We start from the raw sequence: 25,879 nt of genomic DNA, 5'->3' as shown, positions 1-25,879 counted from the left end.
AGTGAAAAAAAGATTTAGAAAGCCAAATTATGTCTCATTGTATAGAAATAATAAATTGAACCCTGAAACTATAATATAATACTTTGACCTAAAACTATAGAATGCTTCAAAACTCTTGGAATATACAGAAACATCATAATCATGATCAATATATCTTTGAAAGTAGCCTTTTGAATGGACCATCTGGATGCAACCTTTGTCCATAACACTGTAGGAGGCTTCTGCCAAGTTTTGTCTCAGAACCAACTCAATTTACAAGTTCATAGGATTGGGATTACATCCATAGCACGCACATGTATTAATCTTTGATTTCTTATAGTACAAATTTTTTTATACAAGTTTGATCTTATTATACCAAATAGTGTCGGAAGTTCTTTTCTAGCTTTAATCATCAAGCATCGGTCATATTGGAAGGATTCTCATCAACCAGCTTTTTATTTCTCTGTTTCTCGTAATTATTATTTAGAGAACTTGTGCTACTTTGGTTAAACAGCCAAAGAGCAATAAGCTAAGCATTGCAGTCACAATGAAAAAAGTGTCTATTTACTACTTACTCTCTTTCTTAAACCATCAACCATACAGCCAATAATTAGCTGATGGCTGTACTCTTGAGGAAATTTAAGTCCCCTTATACCCTCTTAAAGCTGATCATAGTAACAAGGAAAGCATCTCCTGACTGATAATAATTAGCCAGTATGTATTGCATTGTTCTCTATCTTGTTCATGCTCCTGCACTAAAAGGCCATCATTCAGATTGCAAGGTTGCTGGTTGTATCTGTAACTCCAAATTCTATTTACTACAGTATTTTTAAGAGCTTAGACTTCAAGAAGCATAATCATATTAAGCACCATCAGATGGTTAATATTATCACCAACAATGTAGAATTGCATGATGAAGGAGATGACACGAGCTAGTAACAAATAGCAAATCTTATGGGAAGTGTGTCTTATGACTGACCACAAAGTTTATGTAGGAGGGAATAGAAACATGAACAGCAAACTCAGTAGCTCCTTCAGTTGATTAAAGCAAGCATGGAAATACTTGGGAAGGAGAATATTGTCCTCTTTCTTTATACCTTCAAAATTCATTCTAGCTTTTCTACCTATTAGTCCTATTTCTCACCTAGTTCTTCTAGTCCTATTTCAATGTTAAAAGTTCTTAAGGACAAAGATCTTGTGCATATCTATTCAAACAAAAAAGAGAAATTTTATTGTGTTTCGGTTAAATTGAGATTAAATTATTTTTTTAATGTTTCATAGATTTCAAACGGCTTCATCTTTCGTTTACTTATTTCTAGTTATGTTTTGTGTTGTTTATCCTTGCTTCGATCTTGTCTTTTACTTAGTTAACAAGTAAGCTGACAAATTTGAGATATTTCTAAGTTGGGTGAGTTCTTTAAATCACAAGAAGATTTGAGTCCTTATCTTACATGACCATGATTAAGCGAGAGAATTTCACTGAGCGAGTTTGTTTTAGGTTGTTTTGATTCGTTTTTCTGAGTTTAGGATAAACCAAGATGAATCTATGTGGAATCAAAACCGACCAAACTTAAGAGAGCTTGTAGATTTGAATTAGGATCTGTTTCTTTTTTCTAATTTAATCAAACCACTCTAGCGAGTGGTTTGGTGTTTATCCTGGAAGGTCAACAGGAAAAGCAAGAAGAGCCAGCAGGGCAAAATTAGATTCTATGTTGACTTTCTGTATTTCCATGGACTTATACACAATTATAAGTCTTTAAAGGACTAAAATATAAAAGTTCCATATTTCATATTTTGTCCTGAAAGGACAATGGTATAGATATTGTTCCAATAGCTGTCTTACCCCCTCAATCAATTACAGGGACTTATTTGTAATTAACAATCTTTCACTCACTGGAATATAAAATCATACTTTTAAGCTGCTTCAGTCTTCACTGCCTCTTTTTCCTCTTTATAAAGAGGTTATTGCCTCAAATTACATGCAAAAATTAAGTAGATAGAGGAAGGAAAGAGGGAGAAACCTAAGTAGGTTTCCCATTCCTTTTTTGGTTCTTGTCATGTTAATTGTTATTTTAAATCACTAATAAATTTGTTAATTTTATAAAAAGAAAATATATGTTATGAAAGTGGTTAGAGATTAGTCAATTCGATAAAAAGTGCAGTCCACAAGCATGGTTCATGGGCTAGCCTGCGAACCAAGCCTGCAGGCCCGCCCAAGCCCATGAGCCTATAACATATGAAGAGAAAAATGAGATCTCTTTGATTAAGCTAAAACTTGACCTGAGTCAACCCCCCTAGTACTAAACCTTCACCTTATTTGAAACCCATACTCCTCTGGAGATGTTTTTCATCAATCTCTCAGGCTTTAGTAGTCATGTAATTACAGTAATAAAATCTGGATGGGCATCATAGTGTCAGATATATGTCAACTAGACAAAAAGAAGTTGGATTATACAGGGTAAAAAAATTCTAATTTGACATAATTTATGTACTTACATACCAATGTACATAATTTATGTACTTGCAGCTGGAACAGGAAATCAAAACAAGAAAAGAGAGAAGAAGATGTTTGACTAAACCTCTCCTACTTGGATCTCTTCCTCTACACAATTACTTCTTGATCATGCTTGGATCTCTTAAGAGCAGTGAATTGAAAGCCATAGATGACTGGAGCAGATGCACTGCTTTTGCTTGTACATCTATTATATTCTACAATTTGTGGGTTACTTTTCATTGTTTTGATCAATGATCTTATCATTTAAGAGCAGAATCCTTTATTCTTTTTCTCTCTATTAATTGATGTTGCTTTTCTATTACAAATAACTTGACTGAATTTAACAATTTAGTTTTGCACATTGTTCTTGCTCATTTGCTTCCCTTTCAGACTATTAGTACACAATTAAGAATGGAAGTACTCAGTGATCCAACATGAAGACTATAAGCCATCTGCTTAGAGACTATATGTTGACCAAGGTATATATATATATATATGTGTGTGTGTACAAGTATATGTATGTATATCTGTGTATATATACATATACATATATACGTATATATTTATATAATTGATACATCTTAAATAAATGCATTATTCAGCAAGTTCTCCATGAAAAGTCATCAACATGTATAGCTTAAAAAAAATTATAAGCTATTGGAGGCAATAGCTTTAAATTTATAAAAAAAATAGTCATCAACATTATTCATCAAGTTCTGCATGTTGCACCCCTTTTGGCACTTGTCGATTCCAAATAGTTTGGACTTTACAACTTTGTTCTTTGTTCTTGTAGTTAAAGTAGTAGTATAAAAAATTTATATAGTTTCTTATTGCATGTTTCTGTGAAAATCGGAGTTCAACATGCAAAATAACTAAACATAAGAAACAACGACAACTGCTTTGCAAGATGGCCAATTGTCTATCTACTTCATTGTTCATATATGTTTCAAGTTTCAGAAGCATCTGTTAATGTGTTTGATTCGATCATTTAATTTGAGGTTGATGTCGAAGATGAAAAATTTTGATCCTTAATGCATCACTGGTTGTTAGATTCCAATTACCCAGTTAGCTCATAGCATGTGTACTACATAAAAAAAAAAAAAGGGGTTTAAGCATGTATGTAATAGGCTGTCAAAAAGTTAGGCAGTGTCATATTGGAAATTTGGACACCATTATGATGAGAAGCTGAACCAAAACAGTTGTTTAGTTCAAATGATCCTCACTGAAAAACTGTAGAAATTAAAAGTTGCAAGGAAAAGCAAGCAACTAAGTTATCTTTCATTGAGTAGAAAATATCATAGACACTCCATTAATTTCTAGAATTCCCTATTAAGAATATATATATAGACATTCTTTTATAATATCAATGATTTCTTAACTATGCATGTGATGAAATTTATGTTTCTAACTTGATATTGGTGTGCTTTTATGAGCACAGTACCACACTGTCTATTTAAGTGATGCTAGAACCATTAGTAAGATTACTTTGTCACTTCTTCAAGATTGATTACACTATTCTTTAATATTACTGTGAAAGAAGGGGATAAATGGTAACCATGTGAAAGCATGTATGCAATAGTAACAACATCTTTGAGATACATACTTGGATGCTTGAACTAGTAAAACATCATCATGAAACTTGAACCAATACATGTTTGTGAATCCAGTAAGTCGGTTTATCAGAGTAGCTAGCAACATCATTCTGGAACTAGTGCTCTGTATGTAATTTAAGATGTTTGAAATGTTTAAGAAAATGACTGAAAATTTTTGCTAGAATAAGTTGCTCGAAAACGAAAGATGGAAAGTTTAAAAGAGTGGCACCAGCTTGACCGACCCCCTTTCGGGTTCTTTTGTCGCCAGGAAATTACGTAGCATCGACGGAGCATTTCGGGTGAACATTTGGGCCTTTTTAGCTCATAATTAAGATCGCTTCACACCCGACGTTTACACAACTTCTTCTATCGCAGGAACATCTATTCAAAGGAGGACAATCTAAAGCCACACGATCTTTTCACGCCTGAATGCTGACCTTCCCTTGGGGACGTAAAGCGATGTTGCCCCGACAAGGGTTGTCACCGTCCTTTAGAAACTCCTCGCAGCACCCTCTCTCTCTCTTCTAGTCTAGTCGCGGCTGATGCAATATACACGAGACCCCATATCGCGTACGGTAAGACCAGCATCCTTGCATCCCGTGAAAAAAAGGGTCTCCTCTCCCCCAAGCCTGCGCCGCCAACTCATGAGGAAAACTGGCCGCCTCACTTGCACCTCTTTTCCTGACAAGCAACAACGAAGTGGATGGGCATCAATCATTGTTTCGCGTGAAGATTTTGAAGCTTTTTTTTTCTTTCTTGGGGTGGGGGGTTCTTCTTATCGTACCTGAGACGGAGAGAGCCTCTGCAGCTTTAGCTTTTGTGTCCTTCCTTCTGTCCGAGTCGAGGAGGAAGCAGAGGGTTTTTATCAAGCTTGGATATTGTTTCACATCTGTTTGAAGAAAGAAAAAGGCCATTGTCATGTCAAAGCTTACCCAAGCAATCAATAACTGCCCGAGTTGGAGAACAACAGTACCGTACATAAAAGGATATCACTGGCGATGATCAAGTCCCAATCCGGTTCAGAAATCGGAAAGGTGTCTCCCCATGTATCTGAAGCATTCCATGGGACAAAAAAAAAAAAAAAAGCTCTAAATCAGAAAACACTCCAAATAATTCTCACATGTTGGCCTCAGCGGTAAACACTTTGCAAGATAATATTATTTGAAACTTGTCAAAGAGTCGATTTTGCAATATACTATCATCAACCTACGCACCACCTATTGGACCAACATGACTGGGAAGAAGAACAAATGAAACTTACGCTTGATGTGAGGCAGCACATGTAGCCCATTAGCTCTACAATTGTAAGCTATATTTTCTTCTATTTCCAAGTCATCAAAATCAGAGGTTGTAATGTCCACCCCGAACGATTTTCTCAAGAAAATGGCTAAAGCTCCGGTTCCACTACATGTTTAGATATAGAAACAACTAGTTTATATAATTAATAGTCACTGCAATACAGAAGACAGATAATAACATGGTGAGGTGCAATATGTGATCATTACACTAAAAGCAGTAGGCCTAGCATCCAAATGTTAATCTCTCTCTTTTTCTTTTTCTCCAGAAAAATCAAAATCTGATCTATAAGACAACCTTTTCTGACTCCAGTTATTCGGTCACTTGTAGACAACATAACTGGCTTATCAGCCGAGTGTAGTATTATGTGATCATTACACTAATAGTAGTAGGCCTAGCATCAAATGCTAATCTCCTCCTAAGCCTCGACGGCTCTGAGATCATCCATATTCCTTCAGCAAATCAACCAATCCTCATAACCTAACTCATTCTCGGAATGTTCCACCATATTTTTCATTTATTTAAAGGATCCACGAAGCTTTTACTAAATTTGGATAGCTTAATTCTTAAATCCATGATAATCATCTGTATTTTGCATCCCCTTGTACTTAAACTGACGAAAAATGGAACAAGTAATCCAGATTCCATACAACAAATATATATAATGGATAATCTACATTATTCTGAAACTGAAGTAACAATGAATTTCAACAAACAAGCTTTGGACTCAAAAAAGTATTACCATAGGTAACTTTTTCTAGCTTTAAGCAATAAATTGTACAACATGTGACTTTCTTCATAAATTAAATATGTTCATTAATAAAATTTGAATAAAGTGTCCTGTAGTGGCAATTTTCCACTAGAAGTATTAATCCATCATTAGTAAAAAAGATTAACATGGAAGCAACCTAGAGCAAATAAAGATTCATCATACTGTTAATTCCATCTGTATTACCACAAATACTGAATACAATTATACTTGAGAAGTTAAATTCTTCAAACAATAACATAAAGCATAAACAAACAAAACAAGTTGGCTAGGTTCCTTCTAACAGTTTTTCCACAAGTACTATACCAACAAAATATTGTTTTTCAAGGAAAATGTTGTTGCATACCTTCCTAACTCCAAGATGCGTGCTCCATGTAAAAGAGATCGATTCTCAACTAACCAATTGCTAAATGCAAATGTCCCAGGCCACAACAAATTGGCATTTAGCTGGTGAAATGAAAATTCTCGAAGATTCAACTCCTGCATGTCAATGATCCAAGCAAAACATTATAACTAAAAAAATGTGAAGTATGGCTGCAATTTTCACTGGTATACCTATAGGGAAATACCCTATCAACTCTCAAATCTTTATCAGAAGGTTAATTAAATTAAAAATATGAAAGACAAAGGCCAGAGGGTTCTAGGCATTGTGTATATGACAATTCTGAGGGGATTCGAGTTAAATGCATGTCACCTATAACTTTTTGCTTAGGCTAAAATCTAAGCAACAGAGCAAATTTATCCTCAAATTTTAATAAGATTAGTTGAAAAAAGGCACAAGGTTGTTTGTGTCTTTTTTATTTAACTCTCATGTTAAATTCTTAGTCCAATGTTTTATAGCAGCTTGTCAAAAAAGAATCCAAGAAAAAAAGCTCTACAAGAATCTTCATTTTACGAAAAAATAGCAGGCTATGAAGTACAACAGCAAGACCTCATTTCCAATCATCAGGGGCCATTCACATAGCTCCTTCAATGGCACATAGCCTTTTAGGATATCTTTCTCTCTAATTCAAGGGCCATCATATTCTTCACACAAGCCATTTTTCTCTTGTTTCTTGCACTTGCATGCTATCCACAAGGCCATGTCATAAACCATCGGCATGAACACTGTCTATCAATGACATCGAACTCAGAATCCTAGGAAGAAATGGCCCATTGCAAATCTCTGAAGTCGTTAAGGATCCCCTCATCTGTCAAGTCATCAGGAAATAAATTTTTTGTAATGTGACAATTCAATCAGAATGCAAGGCATGACCATAATGTGTCATTAGGCAGCAATAGATGATAACTGAGTTCAGGAGACAAAACAGATCTTTTTTTAATACATAGGAAGCTAGTAAAGGCTGTTGTTTGTGATTGTTACATCATACTTTGTCGGGAGATCTTTTGCTTCCCTAAGCCCATAATCTCTGTCACATCTTTAATTTTTTATGCCTCTAATTCACAATCAAAAAAGATAATTGTAAGTTTTACTTTGGGGTAATTTGATTCCTAATTATCCAGTATTATGCCAACATAGCATGCTTAGAAGCATAGTTGTGTTATCAATCTTCCTCCCAGTTTAAAGAACTTCTTAATTAATATCATCCTGCTCATATTGGATGAGAAAATATTCTTTTTAGAAACCACAGGTATGTTGACATTTTAATTCGAGACATGGGTCTTTAGTCAAACATTAAGGCAGACCAGATACATTGAAAAACCCAACAAATGCCTCCCAGAATGAAACAGAAGAAAGCCAAATTGGTAGCTGAGCATTCAACCATGTCGAGGCATCAGATAGTGGATTTGCAGGCCCCAACACACAGTGGCATGAAATTGAAACAGCATTCTGATTGTCTGGATGGAGGAACAGTATGAAAGTAATGTGTGGAGAGCAAAGAGTATGATACCAAGAATTATGCACGTAATTAAATATTTGACATGGAATTTCCTACATATTGCATTGATCTCGACAGACAAGTTATGAAAGCATTGTCTGATCAAGAGAAACACATCAGTTTATTAACTGTGTCATTAAATGTGTAGAATGTACTTAAGAGTTAAGACTAGATAAAGCTATGCAAACTAAAAGAACAAAACATAAAAAAATGCTAGCCAATTTTTATTTTAGATTTCAATAAACAAATTGGACTTCTCAGAACTAGGCAGAGAGAGATCCAAATTTAGGAGAGAGACACATAAGTGTTCTTTAGTCATACAATTCAACAGATTAGTGCTTTTCAGTACAGTCTAAATTTCTTCCCATGATTCTATCACATTTTCAGTTACAGAAATAGGCAAACGACAAGCTTTTGGTTTAATAATTTACAAGATCTCCTCTCTTTTTTGTTCTCATTAACGTGACAATAAATCTTAACTCAGGATCCTAAAACAACATTATATGTCGCCCACCACACTTGATCATATTTGTGCTTTACGCAGCTTATCAAGCAGGAGACTGCATAGCCAGGGTAAACACTTCTTGCTCATTATAGGCACAATACTAGGGCACGGGCATGATTTCCTTCCTCTAGTTGAAACAAAGAAACTCCTCAGTCACCAACATCAACCTGTGGTATTTTATCTCGTATTAGGGCATTCACCTACAATCCTATGGAAACCTGAACCCGAACCCAAATGATTCAATCTATTGAAGGTTTCTTGCGCTCTGTTGATTCTTTCATTGATCTTTAGGGCATTCACTTGCATAACCTGTAGTACTTTATCTTGAGTTAGGGCATTCACTTACAATCCTATGGATCCGTGACCCAAACCCTAATGATTCAATCTACTGAAGGTTTCTTGCGCTCCGTTGATTCTTTGATTGATCTCTAGGGCATTCAGTGACATCAAGCTGTGGTGTTTTATCTTGAATTACGGCATTCACTCACAATCCTATGGATACGTGAACCGAAACCCTAATGATTCAATCTATTGAAGGTTTCTTGCGCTCCGTTGATTCTTTCATTGATCTCTAAGGGAAGAGAATAGGAGAATCGTAGTACCATTCCAGGAAAAGCATGGTTTCTCTCCACATGAACCTGCTGCTCCGCCGCGCTCTCGTTCCCCTCCGCCGCCGCTGCCAAAACAAAGAAAAGTCAAACAAATAAAAAGAATAAAATCATGCAATAAACAGGAAAGCAAGGAAAAATAATAGGGTAACAAGAAAGAGCAAAAGATCGACAAAGAAGACGAGGGATTCCAAGAAATCAAATGTTCTGAAGAAGGGGAAAAAGATCCAGGAAGAAGACGGAATCATTCCAAGAAAAGATAAGATCAACATCGACGAAGAAGACGAGGGATTCGAGGGAAACATATAGGGTCTCAAGAAACGGAACAAAGATGGGCGACGAAGACGAGAATATTCCAAGAAAACACGGAATCTTGCTTACCTGAGTATTCTCCACCGACCTCGTCGTCGTGGAAGAGAGACGCCGGAGAGAAGAGCGCTACGTCCATCGATACCACCGCCGCCGACGACGTTCCGACACGACCGCCTTCTTCCCGTTAGTCGGAGAGCGATCGGATCCTGTTTTACAACCACTACGGCATCGGGGGTTACGCTTTCGGGTATCGGGTTAATAAGATCCGTTTAAATCGGATCCGGGTACTGGGGATTAAAACCCAATTACAAATGGATCAAAACCCCAACTTGAACCCGATTTTTGGTAGTAATCGAATTATCGACAAAGTTGATTCAGTGGAAATGAACATAATTTGTCATTTTCCCATAGATAATTAATGAAAAAACAAGGAAATGGATAACGCTATTGATCCAATAATCTAATTCAATTAAGATGTTACAACATGATGTTTGGTCCAATAGACGGGAATCGGGTCACTTTGGGTCGAATCAGGATTGATTTGGACCATCTTCTGGTCCGGTTAGGTCGGACCAGTTTATAATTGGGATCATAAATGGCATCAATTAGCAATGTCTACTCCAATTGGTGATGACGTGGACTTGAGAATAAGCAGGTAGGGAAAATGACAACAGTGACTTTGAAGAAGACGGCTAACGGAAGGCAATATTTTAGCCTATTTAAATTAAATGCACAGCTAAAGCTGGTGTAGTTTTAGTCGGTGATACCACGAATATTCTGTACCAATCGGATAACGACAGGTGGACCTTAAGATGATCATTCTAGACTCAGGCCTTGTCAAAATGGATCGACGCCAAATGTCATCAGACAATATTTTTTTGCATGGATGTCGAGAATGGTTCGACCTGATTCAGACATGAAACCAAAGCAGGTCAATCTCGTCTAATGTGTCAAGATGCCGAACTAGAAGAACTGAGTGCTAGAGTCGAAGCGTCGAGGTTATTCTTTCCGAAAACCATTAAGGTTTCTTAGATAGTTGAGCTAATGCAGGAGAAGACTGATGTTAGATTTTGCTGGAGTCTCTGGTCCTTCCATGTTCATGTAAATATATATAGTTTTTAAGATGACCGTTGACATGAGAAATTTGACATAATAGATTTTATCACTTTCGTGTACACGTGTCAAATATTTATTAAAAGCATTCTTTATCTCGACGCTAAAAGAGAAATTTAAAGAAATGAGAAAAAATTGACGCGAAGATTTACGTGATTCGATAACGAACAAACAATGTTGAGTTGGGCTGGAGATGAATGGGACTGAAGCTTATAGCGTTGTTGTCACCATGGATTCGGCAATGGCGTCGTTACGTGGGACACCAGCACTATGCCCACCAAGTGGTCGCTATAAGACCGAGCAGGTGAGAGCCGACTGGTAGAGCGACCAGTCAAAACCAAACCCAACGTGGAATCCCCCCTCCCCCCCCCGCCTCCCACCACCCGGGGCAAGTCACTTCCCAATTCTTCGCACTTCCACTTCCCTTTCTTCCCCCTTCCTCAAATCCACCACCAAACAGTCCGCCTGCACTTCTCAACCACCACCACCCCCCCTCTCTGGCTCTCTCTCACACCCTCTTTTATTTTAATCCCCCTCCTTGTCGCAAGCAAGCGGTTCCTTACGCCGGAGGCCGCCATGGTCGCCCCACCGAGCACCGGTCTTCAGCAAGCGCTCCAGGCGGTGGTGCAAAGCGTTCACTGGACCTACAGCCTCTTCTGGCAGGTCTGCCCGCAGCAAGGGTGAGAACACAGTATGGTTAACTCATCCCATCACCGCCACTGTTTCTCCCCTTCGTCCTCTCACTTTGCATCTTCTTCTGGTGGTGATCCGGAAAGAACTCTGGTGTGGGGAGATGGATACTACAATGGAGGGATAAAGACGAGGAAGACGGTGCAGCCGGTGGAGGTGAGCACGGAGGAAGCTTCTCTTCAGAGGAGCCAGCAGCTGAGGGAGCTCTTCGAGTCGTTGTCGTCGGGTGAGGCCAACCTACCGGCACGGCGACCTTGCGCAGCCCTCTCACCGGAGGATCTCACCGAGGCGGAATGGTTCTACCTCATGTGCATTTCCTTCTCCTTCCCTCCCGGTGTTGGGTATGTTGCTCTCTCCGTCTCCTCCTCTCGAGTGCACCTGCTGTTAATGAGCTGATAATTATTATATCAAGTATATAAAAACACATAATTCTTAGAAAATTTTTCCAAAAAAGACAAGGCAATAGAAACTTCTAAGATAGATTATGTGAAATCCTACATCATATACACTATGTTTCATGTACGATCGTGATCATAATTGGAGGTTAGTTCAATGATTTAGGTTACCAGGGAAGGCATTTGCGAGGCAACGACATGTTTGGCTCACGAGAGCAAACGAGGTTGATAGCAAAGCATTCTCGAGGGCCATTCTCGCAAAGGTAATTGGTTTCTATGGAGAGCTGAACTAAGAATTCTCTTTCTTCATCATCAATCGAATCATTGTTCGTGATATTAGAATTCTATTTTCTCGTCTATTTAATCATCGTTCAATATTTCTAGTTACAACACATTGATTTGATCTCAGAAACGGAACCACCTCCCGATAGCATAGTCACCCAAAGTAGAACCTCATATTTTTTTTAATAGAATCAACTAGAAATAGTTTCTTTTACAAAAAAGAATTCAGTTCAGATACATGTTCAAAAGTATTTAAATGCTATAATCATCATTACAATTTCAGCAGGAAAGGATCTTATTTTTATGATCGCATCTTTTGTTGTAAAATTGTCATCGAATACAAATTAATGCTGACCTTTTCATCTTGTTCCCGTGGATGCTATATGTACCCAAACTGTTGGGATGCATGATGCAACAGAGTGCTCACGTCCAGGTATCTTTTCTTTCTTATCCTCATTCTTTATTCCCATAGAAATTGTTGAATATATCATGATAAAAGATGAGTGAATTCACTATATATGTTACAGACAGTTGTGTGCATCCCTCTCATGGATGGAGTTCTTGAGTTAGGTAATATAGAAAAGGTTAGTGTATTCTCATACTAAAACCTATCAACTTCTGTGAGTGGTCCTATTTGATGACGTTTAGAGTGCTTTGATAGGTTGAGGAAGACATGGCATTGATACAACATGCAAAGAGATTCTTCACGGACTACTTTGATGTACACACAAAGCCTGCCCTCTCCGAGCAATCTGCTTCGAATCAATTCGCAAGCGCAGACCATGCACTGTATCATCAGCAAGCACCAATCATACATCAGATGAACATGGAGACACATGCTTCCAACCAAGAAGAAGATGACGCTCATGATCATAACGAAGATTACAACGACGACGACGATGATGACGGCGACGACGACGGTGACGGCAGTTGTCGATCGGAGCTTAAAGGGATGAGATACGGTGTTGATGTATCGATGCATCATCCAGCGGTAGCAGCAGCAGCAGCAGCAGCAGAAGAAGAAGAAGCAAGTGAGTTGATGCAGCTTGAGATGTCGGAAGATATCAGGGTAGGCTCCGTCAGTGATTGTTCCAATAACTTGGACGTAGAACACATGCCCGATGGAGAGTCTAAAAAACAAAGACAAGATCATGACTTCTCTAAAAACTGGCATTTCCTACTTGAAGATCTTGGTAATGGATTTGGATTCCAACAGTCATTAGGTATCCCTTTTGAATCATAGACCAATTTGACGTGTGTAGAACATGCATGCATCCTCTCACTCTCACCAGCTCTGTTAGCCTTTAATCAGATATATGTAGCGCAAGTTTGATGGAAGATGAGCTTTAAACTTGTATGGCATTTGCAGGGACTCAAGTTCAAGACTTCTCTTCGGAAGATGCACACTATTCTGAGACGGTTTCCAGCATTCTACGACACAACATGAATCGATGGGTGGATGCGAGCTCCTTCAGCTACTTGGTTCGTTCTCACAACTCGGCGTTCTCTATGTGGAGCTGTAAAAGAGATCATACGGTGTCATCGCAAGGGAGTTCGCAGTGGCTACTGAAGAGCGTTCTATTGAACATCGGCGATCGACTCTGCAAGCTTGGCGATGGCAGAGATGGAGAGGGTGGAAACAAGCTTCAGAAGTGTGCAACGCAGGAAGAAGTGAGTGCTAACCATGTGCTTGCTGAGCGCCGTAGAAGAGAGAAGCTCAATGAGAGGTTTATGGTCCTTCGATCATTGGTTCCATTTGTGACCAAGGTCTGCCTTAACCTCGTCCTTTTCTTCTTTTTCTTCTTCTTCTAGTTTGGACTGTTACAAGAATTGCTGCTTGCAGATGGACAAGGCATCAATATTAGGTGATACGATTGAGTACATCGAGCAACTACGAAGGCGCATTCAAGATCTGGAGGGAAGAAACAGGCAGCAGTCATCAAAGAGACAATGTGGCTCCCAAGTGGGGAACTGCAAACTGGACGTACAAAGAAGGGTTGGTTTGTCAGCTGACAAGAGGAAACTGCAGGTGCTCGAAGGAAGCAATGGAATGGCCACGACAAGTGTGCATGTCTCCATGGCAGAAGTTGATGCTCTCCTGGAGCTGCACTGCCCTTGCAGAGATGGGTTGCTGCTGGACATCATGCAGACGCTTCATGAGCTCGGGTTGGAGGTCTCCTCCCTGCAGTGTTCCTCCACTAATGGCGTGTTCGGTGCGGAGATGCGTTCTAAGGTAAAGACAGCAATCAAACTCCATTCTTGTATAACCAAGCAATTAGTTCATGGTCAATCATCATTTGACATGGGTCCACAAGAAATCAACGGATGGGCCCCACCCGCAATTTGTTAGTGGAAGTAACCTTTAGCGCTTACAAAAGGTAACCTGATTTTGTTACTTCTCTTATTCTTCAATGAGACTAAACATATTTACTATAACCATATTTATCGATACTCCCATTAGGAGAAATAAGACCTCTCGAGTCCCATGATTAACGTAAATCATTTATCGTGATATACATATTTGGTTTCTATACTCCTTAATTAATGTAGAACTAAACATATGTATCAGTACATTATTTGAGTATGTTTTTTTTGTTTTAATAATGCTTTTTCTTCTTTGCTCTTCCACAGATGAAAGAGGCATACGGAAGGAGAGTTGACATTGTGGAGCTGAAGAAGGCGATTCACCAAATAATCTCTGACCATTAACCCTGACGGGGTATCAATAAAGTTGACATGAATGAGCTGCAATGGCCCGCTAATACTTGATTACAAACATAGAGTACACAGCGTAACTATTACACTATACTGATATAGTGCACTCATATATACTAGGATTACTTTGTGAGAATAAGTACATGGATGTGATATAGCACACAAATGACCTGTTGTGTGTTCATTAATGGTTGCTGAGTCAGCGCAAATATGAAGTTAAGAACTAACTTCGGACCGGCCGTATCATTGTATTTCTCTCCTTATTGAAATTTGGTTGGACTCAGCGGTTGTCCAATTCCGAATTCTGCAAACAAAGCATGCAACTGTCCTCTAATTCAAGCCGCGATTCAATCTGAGATTCCCATGCTTCAAATTTGGCATCAATTGGATCTTAAGAAACCATAACATATGCCTGTAGATCAGAGATGTCTCTACCTTTTTTCTGTTAATGAGTTAATGACATGGGGTGGTGGAAGGTTCGAAAAATTTAAGGATCACAGAAAGGTACTATAGCATATTTTTAGGTCTAAAGTGTAGCAGTTTGGACGTAAAAGGTCAGTAGTTTATATTGAGAATTTTTTGAAGAAACTAAAGAGAAATCCGCTGTTAGGAAGTGTTAAAGATGTCATAAAAATTTTATAGAGATTTGGACAAAAAAAACCAATAGCAAGATCAAACAAACTGTGCTATGCGGTTAGAATTCTATAGTGCATCTAGCAGTTTGGACGTAAAAGATCAATGGTTTATATTGAAAATTTTTTGATGAAACCAAAGGAAAATCCACTGTTAGGAAGTACCAAAGCTATCATAAAATTTCATAGAGATTTGAACAAAAAAACACGGTAGCATGATCAAACAAACTATGCTATATGGTTGGAATTCTATAGTGCATCTTTCGTCGTAGAGATAAAAACTTTATGACGAAAAATTTATCCAGCAATATAGGAATGATTTTTTTGGATTTTTGAATAAGGATAACTAAATTATAGCAATAGTAAGGTAGGAAACTAGAACTTATTGCAATTCACGAGGAGATCAAAGGATGAACCGTGATAGTAGAGATGATGGCAGAATTCGATGATAATCTTTTAAGCAATTGTGGGAATTGCTTTGGGCGGCTGTGGAGGGCTGATGGATAGTTGGATTTTTAAATAAAGATAACTAAATTATAGTAACAGTAAGGTAGGAAACTAGAACCTGTTGTAATTCACGGGGAGATCAAAGGATGATCCACGGTGGTGGAGATGACGGCGAAATTTGGCAATGATCTTTTAAGAAACTATGGGAATTGCTTTGGGTAGTTATAAAGGGCTGATGTATAGCTATGGAAGGGCAGCGAGACGCCAAGAACGCTACTTTGATACCAAGTGTTAGAACTCTAGTGGATTCTAAGTTTGAGGTTAATCTCTTTAGGGGATCGGTCTCCTTGGAACCCTATAGGGGCTCATTCCTCCAAGTTGCTACTCAAAGGTTGCTAAAAAGAATCTATTGCTTGTCAAAAGAGGATGAATACATGACTGTTTATAAGGCTTCTAAACCCTAACTCCTAATAGGACTCCTACTTAAGACTCATACTTCTAACCAACTCATAATAAGACTCCTACTCTAAGAAGTAATCTCTCAACTAACCCTAACCTTAATCGATCTCTTCACCTCTTTAATAAGGGTTGACTAGATGGGTTTTACATGAATATCCCTTTCAATAAAATTCAATTAGGACTCTCCTAGCTAGAGTCATATATTGTCCATGTGGTATCAAAAGATATATTGTCCATCTGGCATCAAAAGTGTATGAAGTGTTCGCCAAGTGACAATGAAATGTTACTCGTCTTGCACTTGTTATTGTATCGTATCACTATCTTACATGTCTTTCCACAAAACTATTCACACATTCGTAGGTAATAGATGAAGTTTTTAGTTGATGAATGGAGACAATTTTTGTCCCGATTTATTCGACAATTTAATCGGAGTCCTCTCTTTTCATTTGATTGCGATATATTTCTTGTCTATGAAATAAGAAAAATATGTTAATTATCCCATCTCTCATTGAGACGACTCAGCCATCCCTGTAGGAAGTAGCTAAGTGAGCACAGCGGAGCCGATTCCTCTTCCCCATCCTAAAGCCAGAGGCGGACGCAGGAATTGCTCGTCCGGATCGCCACGCCGACTTCCTCGACGAGCATTCCGCATGCCTGACTCAGTTCGCCGTGGACACGGGGCCGCCGAGTTCCACCGGACTGGGAAGAACGCACTCAAAGAGCTGGACGAAGCCAATGCCAGATTCTCTCTCTCTCTTCCTTAAACTCCTCCGGTATATAACGAGTCCTCTTCGGTTGCGGCGTATATATATATATATATATATATATATAGAGAGAGAGAGAGAGAGAGAGAGAGAGAGAGAGAGAGAGATCAGATCATCATGCGGTGGAATGGCGAGAAGTTGCTGCACAGAGCTTGATATCTGTGGAGGGAATGAAGCCGAAGATAGGGTGACAGCCAAGAGTTAACGGTGGCGCGCATTGGGAGAAGCTTGACAAGGTCTTTATGGTGTTTAAAGACCACATCAAGTGAGCGAGAGAGAGAGAGAGAGAGAGAGAGAGAGAGAGAGAGAGATCACATCCATGGCGAGAGGTTGGTGCACAGTGCTTGATATTTGTGGAGGACACGAAGCCGAAGGAACAGCGGAACAGTTCGTCTCAACCACATGCAAGCTTAACCCTACGTTGCATCAAGGTATGATGCCGAAGCATGTCACTTCACTCGTCCTGTCGTCAACTCCATCAGTCATAATCAACGACAACTCACGTAGGACCGCCACAATTACATTAGTCAAACTATCAAAAGACGGTGTGTCAAAAAAAAAAAGCTGGAGAAATGGAATTTTATTCTTTTATTAACGTGCCAAGGCATGATGATGGAAGTAGGACCAGTTTCAATCCTTCTTTTTCTTCTTTGGCAGAACGGGGGGAGGAAAAGGACACGATGGCGCACTGGTGAAAGCAGAGAGACCTCTTTGCTTTTTCTCGCTTTGGCACCAGGAATATGTGTAACTCCTTAGGCTTATCACTTTCCCATCTCAGGGAAAAAGCAGCAGAAAGCAGGATTGGACTCTGCTTTCTTCCGACTCAAACGCCTTTGGACTCGGGATGTGATGATTTCCATGCAATCCAATCAAGCTTTATCTATCACCAGTTCTCTTCTTTTTCAGATCGCGGGGCCCGGCTGGTGAACCAGTGGCAGCGCAAGCATCTCCTTGGAATGTCGGAGATCCCCGAGAAGGTTTAGCTTATGAGCTGTGCTCTGTTCCGTTTCCATGGATGTCCTTTAGGGTTGTGAAATTGAGGAAACTAATGCTCTATGAGGCAGAGGAATCATCAGATCGTGTGGTGATGATGAGCTCATCGGCCTTTTGTCTTTGTTGACTGCAAAAAATCTTTAAGATTAGCGATCGCATTGGTATCATCTTTTGTGAATCGCAAAGCTCTTTTTAGTGATTAATTATTATTATTATTATTATTATTATTATTGTTATTGTTATTACTACTAATATAACTTCAACGTTCATGACTTGATGATTGAGCTTTTTTACAATATTTATGTCTAAAGAAATAGAAAAGTGAAAAAAATGTTTGACTAATGTTTTGTGAAAAAAAAGATTTAAGAAAAATAATATATAAAAAAGTTGATACATAACCAGCTCCGTGAAAACTATGATGGCTTAATTCAATTCAATCGATGCATCATTAGATCTATTCAACAAACATCATGATTAACTCCGGTTATCAAATCATCAATACCGTTCAATCGATGTATCATACTAAATCAAATAGGAAGATCCTTATAAGAAATGTTAAACCTTTTAATAATTGTTTGTATTCAAAAAGAATTTTTATTAATAATTACATCATTACAACTTTGGTACTATAATGATAGAATATCTCACCTTATATGATAAATTGGGTTTGAACTCTCTTTATCCGAGTCTTATAAATCTTGAACACGTTATAATCATCAACTCGTACATCATTCAACTCGAGTGCAAAAAAAAAAGAAATCATTGGATATCATCGGGGACCTCTCTAGATTAATATAAATTTAAATAATAATATAATTTAATCTATGAAGATGCAAAAGGCAACCCCCAGTTTAATGGATAGGTTCACTAATTCTAAATCCCAATGGCCTTTAATGTAACAGCTTAATCAATCTAAACCATTAGCTTCATAAATGGAAAAAAAGGAGTCCATCCGTTTCAAATTCATGTTATGAAGATGGAAGAGAGCCATGAATCGGAAACAGAAGGAAGGAAACAAAAAGAAACAAAGTGGGAGGAGGGAGCGTGATTGCTTTTACTTTTTGTCTTTCGGAATCCGATTTCTATCGATTCTTTTCCCCCTCCCTTTGTTTCTTTTCTGTCGGCTTTACTGTCGTCTTTGAACAGTATCAAATCCTTCCTCCACTATTTTCTCTGCTCTCCTTCCCTTACCCAACACCCCCCTCCTCCCCTCTGTCACTCTGTCCCTCACTGTTGTCTCCTACTATTACGATCACAACAAGATTATATTAATTGGTAAGCAGCAGCAGCATCAGAGGAAGAAGCAAAGCTTTATAAGAGAGAGAGAGAGAGAGAGAGAGTTGAGTCGTTCGTTGCTGGGGAGGGGAGGGGAGGGGAAGGGAGAGGGGGGCTTCCATGACGGTCGAGAACGAGAGCCATCGACACCACCACCAACTCTTGCCGCCTCTGCAGCCTCAAAGACGCATCCCTTCGTCCACGTGCGACCTGCACCCGGGCGAGACGGTCACCGGCTTCTGCGCCTCCTGCCTCCGCGAGCGCCTCGCGGGGCTCGAGGCACCTGCCGCAGCCTCCGGCCGTAGGTCCACCTCTGCCCTTCGATCCGTCTTCTCCATGGTCACCGTCGGCGCGGGCCCTGCCGCCGGGCCGTCCTCCCTCCGCCGCTCCAAGTCCTTCTCGTTCAGCCGTGGCGGCGACGTCTTCTCGGCGCAGCGGCCCCGCGCATCCGCCTTGGAACCCCAGCGCAGGTCCTGCGACGTCCGCGGCCGCAGCACCCTTTGGTCCCTCTTCCATCAGGACGACCGGGACAGGGTGGGTCAGAACCCTTCCATCCCACCCTTCTCCTCCTCCTCCTCTTCCTCCACCTCAACCTCCTCCGAGGCGGCGGCGGCGACGGCGCCGTCCACGAGCGGAGCGATCGAGGTGGACTGCCGGAACCAAGGGCTTCCGGGCCCCTCCCTCGCTCCTCCAGTTTCCGGAACATGCGAAGAGTATGAGATCGGCCATGAGATCAGGCCCATTGGAACCTCGGGGGAGATAAATGAGGAAGGAAAGGGAGCAGCGGAGGAGGAAATGGAGCTGAAGCCGATGAAGGACCACATAAATCTCGACTCCGAGCAGCAGCAGCAGCATCAGGCGAAGAAGCCACCGCAAAAGGACTTCAAGGAGATCGCCAGCAGCGTCTGGCTCGCCGCCTCCGTCTTCAGCAAAAAGCTCCAGAAATGGCGGAGAAGACAGAAGCCAAAGAACCAAGGTGGCGAAGCGACAATGCCGGCGGAGGAACCCCCTAAAACGTCGCGGCGGTTCCACGACACGCAGTCGGAAGTCGCCATGGACTGCTCCGGCCGAAGATCCTGCGATACCGACCCCCGCTTCTCTCTGGACGCCGCCCGGATGTCCATCGACGACCCCAGGTTCTCCTGGGACGAGCCGAGGGCCTCATGGGACGGCTACCTGATCGGAGGCCGATCAGTGTTCCCTCGTCTCCCTCCCATTCTCTCCGTCGTCGAGGACGCCCCTGCCCCGGCAGTCCAGCGGTCGGACTACCTTATCCCCGTCGAGGCAGATGCCGCCATCCCAGGCGGGACGGCACAGACCCGGGACTACTACTTGGATTCATCCAGCCAGCGCCGGCGAAGCCTTGACCGATCGAGCTCCATCAGGGAGCAGCCTGTCGAGATCAGTGAGCCAAAGCCGGTCTCCAACAGCAGAGTATCCCCTGCAGGTGGCATGGACTTCTTCCCCTTCCACCATGGTGCCTCACTTGAGCGGGAGGTAAAAGATTGGAGCTCAAATTCCCTGAGAGATGATTACTCCGGCAGTTTTGAGTCAGCTTTTAGGGACCTTAACAAAGGTGCTTCCGCGAAGAAGTCAAGTAGGTGGAGCAAAGCATGGAACATTTGGGGGCTTCTTCAGCGAAGAAATAGTAGCAGAGGAGAAGCCAATATGGTTGACAGATCCTTGTCGGAGTCATGGCCGGAGCTGCGGTGCAAGAGCACCAATGGCAGGATTCTAAGGAGTAACAGCAGTGTAAGCTCGAGGGTCTCTTCTCATGCCAATGCTGGGTATGGGGTGATGAGAACGAGCAGCATGAGGTCCAGTGGGAATGATAAGAAGAAGAGTAGAGATGAACCCGTTCTGGAGAGGAATAGAAGTGCTAGATATTCTCCAAACCATATTGAGAACGGTATGCTGCGGTTTTACTTGACACCAAAGCGAAATGCACGGAGGAATGGAGTTTCAGCTAGCCGAAGGCAGATGATGCCTTCGCCTTACCTTGCAAGAAGCATGCTAGGACTGTATTGATCTGACTGTTGAACTCTATCAGGTTCATAATGCTGTTTTCTTTCACTTCACTAGAATTGCCATATTTTTATTAGGAAAAGCTTGCAGATTGCTGAAAAATAGCATGCCTTATTACTAATTCTACTTCCTTGCATCTCCCTTATCTTATACCTTAGTTTTCTATAATGCATCTCCTCAATATGATTGATAAGTTTACGTGCCTTAATTTTGAACCTGAACATGTTGTTTGCCATCTCTATAACCACTTTGCTATCTGTTTATCCAAGACCACTGTTATGATATTAAAAAAAATATTGCTAGTATGTAGGTCTTGTCTGCATCATGTTTTTCACCATATTTCCCCTAATTTTTTACTGCTTTGGATTCTTGAATGTAGTTTAACTATTACTTTAAGAACTTTTGTGACTACGTATTCTTTTCATATTGTCGAACAGAAGTCATACATTAGCTTGGTTGAAAAATTCTCAAGAGGTGAACGTTTGGTAGAGCTTAACTTTTACTATTTCAATCATAAGTTCTAAAGAAGCTTATGAATATTGGTTAATCCTCTGACCATTTAGATCTTGTCTGTAAGGGCTCAACTTTTCACCTTTGATCAAGATACTTCCTACAATTCAACAAAATCTTTATGTGCACTTAATTGTTGGCATAAATGTTGTCCTTGTTGACATGTGAGCATACTGCTGCATGCTCTTTATTGTCCCCACAGACAAGATTATGCACTAAAGGAAGAAGATTATGTTGACATATGAGCATTCTGCAAAATCTTTATGTGCACTAAAGGAAGATTATGCACTTTATTGTCCCCATCATGCTTAGGGCTTTCAGGACATGAACATGTACTATAACATTTGTGGCAAAAGCCTCTCCTGCATGTTATGCTGGCCCCATCATTTTATTTAGTTTAAATCAGTTCAGTCCAACAGTCATCTTTCTCAAGCATGGAACTCACTTTGCTCATTGTCTTGGATGCCCTTTACACTGGTCCACCCCCAAAATATATCACAAACAGCTGGAAAGGAGCCAATTTGAAGATTGAAGACTGCAGCACACTTCAGAAGGTCGAACCTACTAAAAGGGATCGAAGTATGTGATTGTTAGGTTGCCTGTGATGCTAATCTTGCCCGAGATTTTCTACTATCTACTGAGTTCACAGTCGGGCTTCGTTTGTTACTATGTACATACGGATAGAAAGCTTCATATCCACATGTATCTATTTACTGGTGAGAGATCACACATTGGAATTAGCTGCAGATGCCTAACTCTTCATTTTTCTGCTTCCAATTATTGGTTTTGCAGGTGGGATGATATCTAAGAAGATAGGATTCATCAGCTGGGATTGTACTCTTGCCTTGTTTGTTCATGAACCTCCACTGCCAAGTTATTAGATTTTGTTTGGGACAAATTTGAAGTCAGCTTGATGGTGAACACTAGTAACATATGCACGACTAGGGATTGGGAGGGTCAAGAGCTGAAGCTGGTTTGTGAAAAGTGTCAAATGATGCTGTGCACTCTACTAGGAGACCACTATGGGGAGTTCATCAATTGATTGTTCGGATAAGAGGTTTTAGAGTGACAGCATTCCTTGTAGTCAGTAGATGAGTGTCAAGGTTTTTTAGTTTCTAGTGGAATTTTTTAAAGTTCTACGAAGTACAATTTAGCAATCAGATTTTAAGTAAAATAAACAGTACATGACATGCACAACTATCCGTGCATGGAGGCATGTATTAACTAAATATGAACGTTAATAAAAAAATTATACTGAAAGAATAGAATAAAATTTTGACTATAAGAGCAAATAATTTAATTAAAATGACATGTATTTTAATTTTCGTAGATTTTATCAGTAACAAATAATTTAATGTAGAGTGTTTTTGTTAAAGTAGGATTTTTGAGGGTCAAAATGTGTTATTATTATTATTTTCAAGAATGTTTTGAAAAAAAAAATCAGGAAAGAACCAATTAATTCTATATGAAAAACTTCACATATATGCTGGTGTAAAATAAATTTTTTAATTAAAATATGTGGGAGGGAACTAAGCATCTCTCTGTCTCTCTCTCTCTCAGCAACCTCGACCGGCCCAAGTCCCAGTGTGAAGCCCAAATAGAGCCTTAATGGGCCGACTCAATTGAGAAGAGAACCACACGGATCGATTATAAATAGTGATCCTAACACGGCCGGTTCCACATGGTCCGTTGCTGCCTCCCCGGTCTCATCTCCATCTCAACCTCGAACGCGTCGAGTTTTCCGGCCTCCTTGCCTCCGATCTCGCTTCAGGTCGCCCTTTCCTCCGATATCTATTTCTCCATCAATTTCTTCTTCATTTTGATTCTGTGTGATTTTTTTGGGGTCGATGGATTGACCTCAGAGAGGAGTTGGAGGAGGAGGAATGGCTCACTGGGTGGATCACGAATGTGACTACCTGTTCAAGATCGTGCTGGTCGGCGATTCGGGGAAGGGGAAATCGAACATCCTCGACAGTTCACGCGGAATGAGTTCTGCTTGGATGGAATCCAAGTCCACCATCGGCGCCGAATTCGCCACTAGGACCCTCCAGGTGATCAATCGATTGTCTCCCGTCCACTGCTTCTGTTCCTTGCTTTGATCAATATGACCTGACATCCCCTTCAAACTCGATTTTCACGCTCAATTCTTCATATGTTTATGGACTTGCAGTAAGCAACCATGTATTTTATGATTGCAATTATGGGACAGACAGAACTGCATGCATCATTGCTTGCTGATCTTTTGATTGACTTCGAATTTGAGACCATGGATGTGTATGTAGAAGTTGGCGCTGAGTCCAGATTGATTCGACTTCTTGTTTGCCAGGAATGCTGCTTGGACCAATCGACGCTCCATTTCGATCCGGACAACTTGAGCAAAAGAGTACGAGATATATCTGCGTCTTTTAGCTCGGATTAAATGATCGAGTCATTGGTTTTTATCTAGGGTTTCAACTGAAATGGCTGACCGTCCATGAAATGATTGGAAGATGTTTGTTCTCGATTGAACTGGGATATTTGTTTGGACAACGAAGTATCAAAAAGCCTTGGGGGATAAAAGTAATGGTTCGAAGAATCTTACAATAAATGCAGCTTTATTGCATTTCAGACTCTTCTAACAGAAATTTATGGCGTAATTAGCAGTGTTGTGATTGAGTGACTCTCTCAGTTATCAGCAAACACTATCTCTCTTGGGTTTCAAATTAAAATGAGAGTGACCTCGCTATGATACCAATTGTTAGGATCAAGAATGATACTAAGAGGGGGTAGTGAATTAGTACAGCGGATAAAAACGATAAATTTAAATAACTTCATAAAACTTCGTGCGATGAAACTCTTAATTCTACGAAAATATTTTAAAAAGATGTTTAATTTGAATAAGTTTGTAAGTGAGTATAGAGGAGGAGAATGGACAGGTTGCAAAGAAGTAATATTAGAATGCAGCAAAAGTAAAGTACGCACCAAGAAGAGAACACGCCAATTTTATAATAGTTCGATTGTCCAACCTACATCCACCATCGACACCTCCTCTAATGAGGTCATCGGTTTCCACTATTGATCTTTCTTGAAGGTCGAAGATCAATCACCCAATTACAAATCATTTACAAGTAGCTCACTCTCCTTTTACATGTTAGGATCAAGAGTGCACTAAGAGGGGGGGAGGTGTCTGAATTAGTACGGTGGAAAACTTTCACGATTTCAAAAAACTTGTTTCGACTAAAGCCGATTAAACTCAATTCGTTTTGGATGGAATTTGAGCTTGAATACTTAAGTGAAAATGCAAGAGAAGACTAAGGTGATTTGCAGCAGTGTAAATCATAAAAACGTAGATTTTGTAAAGACTTCGTAGAAAGTCGATATCGAAAGATATTTTACGTCAAAACAAATGTAGACGTATTTAAAGCGCAGTAAGGAGGAGAGGCAGTTTGCTATAAAGAAAATGTGCTCAAAGTAAATACAAATAGAGATTTAGAGTGGTTCGATTAATATTGACCTACATCCACTTTTGGCTTCCTCCTCCGACAAGACCACCGGTGTCCACTAGAGGCATTCCTTCAATAGGTGAAGGTCAACTACCCTTTTACAGCTTTTCTCTTTTTGACGGGCTTAGGAGACAACCCTTACAAGTTTCACTCCTCTCTTGAATGATCAACACTTAGAAAGAAAGAAGGAGAAGAACTCTAGCTTTTACAACACTTTTAAGCCCTCCAATACTCAAGATTAAAGCAAGGTTTCGTTGTCCTTTCATGCAGGAAAGGGTGGGGTTTATATAGGCCCCAATGAGTTTGAAAATGGAGCTCAAAAGTATCCATTCCTAGATTTCTGGGGTCCTGACGGTACTACCATCATAACTGGGCGGTACTACCACTTGACAGCGCTCAAAGACCGAGCTCAAGTGGTACCACCGCCTGATAGGGGTGGTACCACCGTGGGTAGTAATAACTGCCCACGGTACCATCGCCTGATAGGAGCAGTACTACCACCCAGAATTCTTGGGAGACCGAGTCTCTTGGGCGGTGCCACCACCGACCAGGAATTCTGGGTCCGAATGGGTTGTTCCATTTGGCCAAATTTGGGTCTGTTAAGGGCCCAGTTGGCTCCTGATTAAGTTAGTGGGATCACCTCCCAATACTAACTTAATCTA

At 40.3% G+C, this 25,879-nt stretch overlaps 3 protein-coding genes across 9 annotated transcripts; 2 read left to right on the top strand and 1 right to left on the bottom strand.

The window, feature by feature from the left end:
* Positions 1 to 4,081: 4,081 nt before the first annotated feature.
* On the bottom strand, positions 4,082 to 9,670 carry LOC103988700 (uncharacterized). Of its 3 annotated transcripts, none has more exons than XM_009407311.3 (7): positions 9,505 to 9,670; positions 9,118 to 9,191; positions 6,477 to 6,610; positions 5,327 to 5,469; positions 5,044 to 5,115; positions 4,850 to 4,954; positions 4,082 to 4,746 (listed from the first exon to the last, which is right to left on the bottom strand). In XM_009407311.3, the coding sequence occupies exons 1-7, from the start codon at positions 9,569 to 9,571 to the stop codon at positions 4,595 to 4,597; spliced, it is 747 nt and encodes a 248-aa protein (XP_009405586.2). In that variant the 5' UTR covers positions 9,572 to 9,670; the 3' UTR covers positions 4,082 to 4,594. The 3 variants fall into 3 exon arrangements, 2 of the variants coding, with proteins under 2 accessions (XP_009405586.2, XP_065044267.1); XR_010514395.1 differs by having other exon boundaries at positions 4,729 to 4,746; positions 5,039 to 5,115; XM_065188195.1 differs by lacking the exon at positions 4,082 to 4,746 and having other exon boundaries at positions 4,849 to 4,954; positions 5,039 to 5,115.
* A 1,348-nt stretch (positions 9,671 to 11,018) lies between these two features.
* Positions 11,019 to 14,945, top strand: LOC103988701 (truncated basic helix-loop-helix protein A). Of its 3 annotated transcripts, none has more exons than XM_009407313.3 (9): positions 11,019 to 11,228; positions 11,325 to 11,579; positions 11,800 to 11,896; positions 12,334 to 12,348; positions 12,443 to 12,499; positions 12,577 to 13,108; positions 13,285 to 13,682; positions 13,759 to 14,148; positions 14,547 to 14,945. In XM_009407313.3, the coding sequence occupies exons 1-9, from the start codon at positions 11,125 to 11,127 to the stop codon at positions 14,622 to 14,624; spliced, it is 1,926 nt and encodes a 641-aa protein (XP_009405588.2). In that variant the 5' UTR covers positions 11,019 to 11,124; the 3' UTR covers positions 14,625 to 14,945. The 3 variants fall into 3 exon arrangements, with proteins under 3 accessions (XP_009405588.2, XP_009405589.2, XP_009405587.2); XM_009407314.3 differs by having other exon boundaries at positions 11,020 to 11,228; positions 12,577 to 12,946; XM_009407312.3 differs by having other exon boundaries at positions 11,021 to 11,228; positions 12,577 to 13,138.
* Positions 14,946 to 19,002: 4,057 nt separating this feature from the next.
* On the top strand, positions 19,003 to 22,878 carry LOC103988702 (protein OCTOPUS-like). 3 transcript variants are annotated; one of them, XR_671973.3, is made up of 3 exons: positions 19,003 to 21,250; positions 22,241 to 22,289; positions 22,528 to 22,878. XR_671973.3 is itself a non-coding variant. In XM_009407317.3 (2 exons), the coding sequence occupies exon 1, from the start codon at positions 19,321 to 19,323 to the stop codon at positions 21,226 to 21,228; it is 1,908 nt and encodes a 635-aa protein (XP_009405592.2). In that variant the 5' UTR covers positions 19,003 to 19,320; the 3' UTR covers positions 21,229 to 21,250; positions 22,528 to 22,878. The 3 variants fall into 3 exon arrangements, 1 of the variants encoding a protein (XP_009405592.2); XR_671972.3 differs by having other exon boundaries at positions 22,241 to 22,314; XM_009407317.3 differs by lacking the exon at positions 22,241 to 22,289.
* Positions 22,879 to 25,879: the final 3,001 nt, after the last annotated feature.

Source organism: Musa acuminata, chromosome BXJ1-6 (genome assembly GCF_036884655.1).
Source record: "Musa acuminata AAA Group cultivar baxijiao chromosome BXJ1-6, Cavendish_Baxijiao_AAA, whole genome shotgun sequence".
In the NCBI taxonomy this organism is placed as follows: domain Eukaryota; kingdom Viridiplantae; phylum Streptophyta; class Magnoliopsida; order Zingiberales; family Musaceae; genus Musa; species Musa acuminata.
This window is presented reverse-complemented; position numbering and strand designations above follow the sequence as displayed.

What these genes read in the sequence shown, in the direction of transcription:
- LOC103988701 (XM_009407312.3), top strand. Translation starts at nt 11,125, where the DNA reads ATGGTCGCCCCACCGAGCACCGGTCTTCAGCAAGCGCTCCAGGCGGTG. An exon ending in TCCTTCCCTCCCGGTGTTGG is followed by an intron (nt 11,580 to 11,799) that starts GTATGTTGCTCT and finishes TCAATGATTTAG; the next exon opens with GTTACCAGGGAAGGCATTTG. An exon ending in TGGTTCCATTTGTGACCAAG is followed by an intron (nt 13,683 to 13,758) that starts GTCTGCCTTAAC and finishes TGCTGCTTGCAG; the next exon opens with ATGGACAAGGCATCAATATT.
- LOC103988700 (XM_009407311.3), bottom strand. Translation starts at nt 9,571, where the DNA reads ATGGACGTAGCGCTCTTCTCTCCGGCGTCTCTCTTCCACGACGACGAG. An exon ending in CGCATCTTGGAGTTAGGAAG is followed by an intron (nt 5,470 to 6,476) that starts GTATGCAACAAC and finishes CTAAACATGTAG; the next exon opens with TGGAACCGGAGCTTTAGCCA. An exon ending in CGCCAGTGATATCCTTTTAT is followed by an intron (nt 4,955 to 5,043) that starts GTACGGTACTGT and finishes TTCTTCAAACAG; the next exon opens with ATGTGAAACAATATCCAAGC.
- LOC103988702 (XM_009407317.3), top strand. Translation starts at nt 19,321, where the DNA reads ATGACGGTCGAGAACGAGAGCCATCGACACCACCACCAACTCTTGCCG.